Source organism: Alexandromys fortis, unplaced genomic scaffold (assembly GCF_014885135.2).
Source record: "Alexandromys fortis isolate MF-2015 unplaced genomic scaffold, M_Fortis_MF-2015_v1.1 scaffold_438, whole genome shotgun sequence".
NCBI lineage: Eukaryota > Metazoa > Chordata > Mammalia > Rodentia > Cricetidae > Alexandromys > Alexandromys fortis.
Window position 1 is genome coordinate 302,108 of NW_026068346.1, and position 5,264 is coordinate 307,371.

The following is a 5,264-nucleotide window of genomic DNA, read 5'->3' on the forward strand; positions in this document are numbered from 1 at the left end:
TCGCTTCCGATCTGCATTTTGCTTCAAGGGAGAATGCCTTCGGATTGCCTAAGTACACGCTACAGTACTTTTCTCACTGACGGGCCAGACAAAGAGAATACAGATAAAAGATGGATATGGGAGATTCAAATACAGACCTTGAAAAATCCTAATTATCATAACAACTTTACAAAAGTTCATGATCTACCTATAGATCCCTGTATAGGAAAATATAGAGACAAGAATCAATTTTGGGACTCTTCTTTGTCTGAGTTCCCTGCATGGCTAGCCTGTGGATTTCCAGATTCTGCAATGTGGGTTAGGCCTGTTGATTATGATTATGAGATATGGAACTATTCAAATTCTAATTCAGGGGTTAAAAAAATGACAAAGGACCTTATAAAGATTACATTGATACCCATAAAGACAAATTCCACAATTATACATGGACTGGATTAGGAGAGCCACTTAGGCGATGGTTTTCTCCGGGATTTGTTGAACCCTACTGGTTTGCAAAACATGAAAATAAAACAAGAAAACATACTGATCTTTTTAGACTGGTTGCTACAGCCAATATGTTTCTAAAAAAAAAGCCCAATCATACAAAATCTAAACCTGTCGGACTAAAAGCCTATATAACATATCCTAATACATTACTGTTAGCTCAGACAACTTTTATAAATATTTCTCAAGAAGAAAAGTCATATAAAATAGTTTGTCATTCTTGTAAATTGACCAATTATATAACATCGACAAAACAAAAAGAATTAGGTACTATGATCATTGTTAGACGCCCTCCTTTTATGATGTTGCCTATAGATTTGGAAAATGATCCCTGGTATGATAATTCTACTATACAGGTTTTAGATACTCTAAATAAATTAATTAGGCCAAAGCGATTTATAACAACATTAATTTTGGAAATTACAACATTAGTTTCTATATTAACCACCTTTGCTATGGCTACTACAACCCTAATACAGGAAATTCATACTGCCCATTATATAAATGCTTTAAATAAAAATATTACTTCAACATTATTAAAACAAAAAACTATAGATAAAAAACTAAAAACAAAAATAAATATACTGGAAAAATAATGCTCACTCTTGGTCAGGACATTACTAATTTAAAAACAACTCTATCAACACATTGTCATGATAATTTTAAATCAATCTATGTCACACCATTACCTTATAATACTTCACAGCCATGGGATAAAGTTAAGACTCACCTACAGGGATTATGACAAAATAACGATATTACTCATGATTTAGCCACATTACAAAAAGATATTTCTACTATGAGTCAATCTCATTTACAATTAGAGGAACTACAAGATTTGGCTTCGCAGTTAAAACATGGACTTAAGAGCCTTAATCCCTTAGATTGGATACAATACTTTGTATTCATTGGAGTAATTATACTCTTAATAATATTGATCATCTTTTTGTTCCCCTGTCTCTTAAAATGCTTATTTTCTTCATTACAGACAATAAAACAGGAGATGTTTAAACTTCATTTTAAAAATAAAAAAGGAAGACCTGCCACGTCCACAACAATGACTGCCATGTAATGACAAAATGCCTCTACGCTGGCTTTTGCCTACTAAAAGATTGGGGTTAGAGCTTCCTGGAGCAAAGCCCCAGATGGTCCCCTGACAATCAGTGGTCGAGATAGGACCTAATGCCATAGACAAATCTCGTATCTGGAGATGGCCTTGAGAGCGAGCCCTCCTGGCACCCTGCATGATCTTTCTCTATATTTCTTATCTTTCCTGTTTACAGCTGACCGCTTACCAAGAAATCAAAATACGTCCTTGACTCGGCTCCACCGTTCATTAAAACAGTCCTTAAGGAAATAAAATATGCCCCACACAACATAAGCCTGAAAAACTTTATTAATAATAAAACAAAAACGGTTAAAATTAAAATGTTACAAAAAAATCATCATAGTAAATCAAATTTAAAAAAAGGAGAATTAAAAAAAATCCCCTTTATAAAAAGATTAACTAGATCCCAAAAGCCCTGATGTCTTTATTATAAAAAAAATATTATTAAAAACATAAAACCAACTTTAATGTATTGATATAAAAACTATCATAAAAAAACAAAAAAACTATTAGGGGATATAAAACAAAAAATAAAAGACTATATAAATAAAAAACTAAACCCAGGACCCTAAAAACTAGTCCCCCACGATAAAATATAGTTAATGATATGAGACAAAATCCTAAAAAACAAAACTAAAAGTCCTTGCCAACATCTTAAACACGTAAAGGGAGTTCTATTTTTGATTATACTTAGCCTTGATTTATGTCTAAAACCTTAAATGGGGTAATATAATGAGCCTGCCAAGTTCTTTGATCTGTTTTGTACATAAACTGGAGCTTTACAAAAATAAAATTACAACAAATTCTCACTACACAATATGTCTGTCTGTCTTTCCCTTGCGTCGTATCCTGACTCTCCTATAGCCTTCATCCCTGTTCTCCCATGGATAACAATCTCCCAGAGGGACAGTCCATGACAAACAAAGTCTGGTATACCAAGTTGAGACAGGACCAAGTCCCTCCCCCTGAGTCTTCCTGGGAAAGATATTCCACCATTGGTAATGGGCTCCAAAAAACCCGGTTCATTCACCCAGGGTAAGTCCTGGTCCCACTGCTATGGGACCCCCTAACAGATCAAGTCACATAACTGTCACCCACATTCAGATGGCCAAGTTGACATCCCCAGATGTCAACCCAGAGTCAGTGAACTACTGCTAGCACAAGTTGACTGTCTCCGTGGTTTTCCCCATCATGATCTTGACCATCCTTGCTCATATGATCTCTCCTCCCTCTTTCAGCTGAACTCCAGGAACTCAGCCTAGTGCTTGGCTGTGTATCACTGCATCTCCTTCCATCAGTTACTGGATGTAGTTTCTATGATGGGTCTTAGGGAGATCACTAATCTGCTTAAAGGGCAAGGCCAGTTCAGGCATCCACTTCATCCTTTAGCTGGGGGTCATTCTTGTGTATTCCTAGGAGTTTCCCTAGTGACAGGCTTTTCCCTAAATCCATATTGACTTCGTTTATAACAATACTCTTTCATTACTCTCCCTCTCTATCCCTCCCCCAACTTGGTCATCTAGATCACTCATGTTCCCATCCTCCATCCCTCCCTTATATCCCCTCTCAGTTCACCCATTAGATCTTCACTATTTTTCCTTCCTGGTGCACTCACTATGTGTCTCTCTTAGAGTCCTCCTTTTCACCTAGCTTCTCTGGGCTGAGGAATGTAACTTATTTATCCTTTGCTTTATGTCTAATATCTACTTATAAATGACTACATATCATGTTTCTCTTTCTGAGTCTGGGTTAACTAACTCAGCATTTTTTTTCTAGTTTATCGGTATGTCTGCAAATTCAAATGTCATTGTTTTTTACTGCTGAGTAGTTCATTGTGTAAATTACCACATTTTCTTTATCCACTCTTCAGTTGAGGGGCCTCTAGGGTGTTTCCAGGTTCTGGCTATTATAAATAATGCTGTTGTGAACATAGTGGAGCAAATGCCCTTGTGGTATGATTGTGTATCCTTTGGATATATGACCAGGAGTGGTATGGTTAGGTCTTGAAGTAGGTTGATTCCCAATTTTCTGAGAAACTACCATACTACCATACTAATTTCAAAAGTGGCTGCATGAGTTTGCATTCCCACCAGCAATGGAGGAGTTTCCACTTACATCCTCCCCAGTATAAGCTGTCAACAGTATTTTTAATCTTAGCTATTCTGACAGATGTAAGATGGTATCTCAGAATTCTTTTGATTTGCATTTCTGTGATGACTATGGATGTTGAAAAATTCCTTAAGTGTCTTTCAGTCATTTTAGATTCTTCTGTTGAGAATACTGTCTTTAGATCTATACATCAGTTTTTAATTGGATTATTTAGAACCTTGATTTCTAATTTCTTGAGTTCTTTATGTATTTTGGTGATCAGTCCTCTGTCGATTGTGGGGTTGGTGAAGATCTGTTCCCATTTTATAGGCTGCCATTATTTTGTCTTTTTGGACACATCCTTTGCCTGACAGAAGCTTCTCAGTTTCAAAAGGTCCCATTTATTAATTGTTACTCTCATTGTCTCATCTCCATTACCTTGACCCTCCTCACTTTCTTCTTTCTCTGAAACAACATTCCTGTCTTCCTGTGAGGAAACATTCTCCTCAGCTGACTGACAATTGTGAGCCTGGATGCTTTCCTTTTTACTTCCCTGTTCAAATTCAGATGGACCTTTCTGTGATTCCTCACTCTGCAGTGGATGCAGAGCATTTGAGATCAAATTACGTAAAGAGCAAATCTTGACTCCTCTTTGGGATGTATAGGCTCCTCCCTTATATGAGCGCATAAGGTTCCATGTCCTCTGTTTTCACTGAACATTGAGAATCGCATGAGACCAATAGCAATGTGTGTTAATTATTACCAAAAGTTCTGTAAGCTGTTTTTCTCTCACATTCACTCCATTTCCTTTTAACAAACACTAAGTGACCACCAGAGATGGTAAAATCCCCAAGTCCTGATCCTATCCTGAAAAAATGCCTGCTCTGAGCATACTCTACCACCAGTCCTGGAGTGTGAGGACCTCTATCACCTCTGAACCCGTGACATTGGGCACCAAATGCCTGGTTCTCCCTGTTGTGTGGGATGTTCAAAGGAAAGAAACTCCAGAATTTAATTTTAGGCTCTCTGGCAACAGGGAGGAACAGTCTGGGAACTAAACCTCAAATCTCTGTTTAGAAATGTATTTGTTCTCAGCTGCCCAAGGAACTAACTGGGGGCTTCTCCCGAGACACCTGGGAGCTCCTCTAGGGTCAAGCCTTTTGCCAACCATAAGATGGCTCCCTTAATTAACATATATACTTCCCTGCTCCCATATCCACCCTTTCTTTATACCAACCATCCCATTCCCCCAAGTTCCCCCCATCCTCCCCTTCTCACTTTTCCTTCCCCATCTCCCCTAACCCCCATTCCACCCCACCCCCAAGATTTCAATTTTTGCCCAGCAATCTTGTCTACTTCCAAAATCCAGGAGGATAACTATATGTTTTTCTTTGGGTTTACCTTCTTATTTAGCTAACCAGTCTGAATGCTCACCTTCCTAGACCTGGATGGATGGGGGAGAACCTTAGACTTCCCACAGGGCAGGGAACCCTGACAGCTCTTTGGACTGGAGAGGGAGGGGGAGAGGAGTGGGGGAGGGGGAGAGAAATGGGAGGCTGGGAGGAGGCAGAATTTTTTTTTCAAT

General features: G+C 38.3%; 1 protein-coding gene across 1 annotated transcript in view; it reads left to right on the top strand.

The window, feature by feature from the left end:
- The first annotated feature begins 755 nt into the window (after window positions 1-755).
- Window positions 756-5,264, top strand: part of LOC126495329 (cytochrome P450 3A31-like) — an 8,315-nt gene continuing 3,806 nt past the window's right edge. The window contains exon 1 of the mRNA XM_050132918.1: window positions 756-817. Within this exon, the coding sequence (XP_049988875.1) occupies window positions 756-817 (62 nt within the window). The remainder of the gene's footprint in view (window positions 818-5,264) is intronic.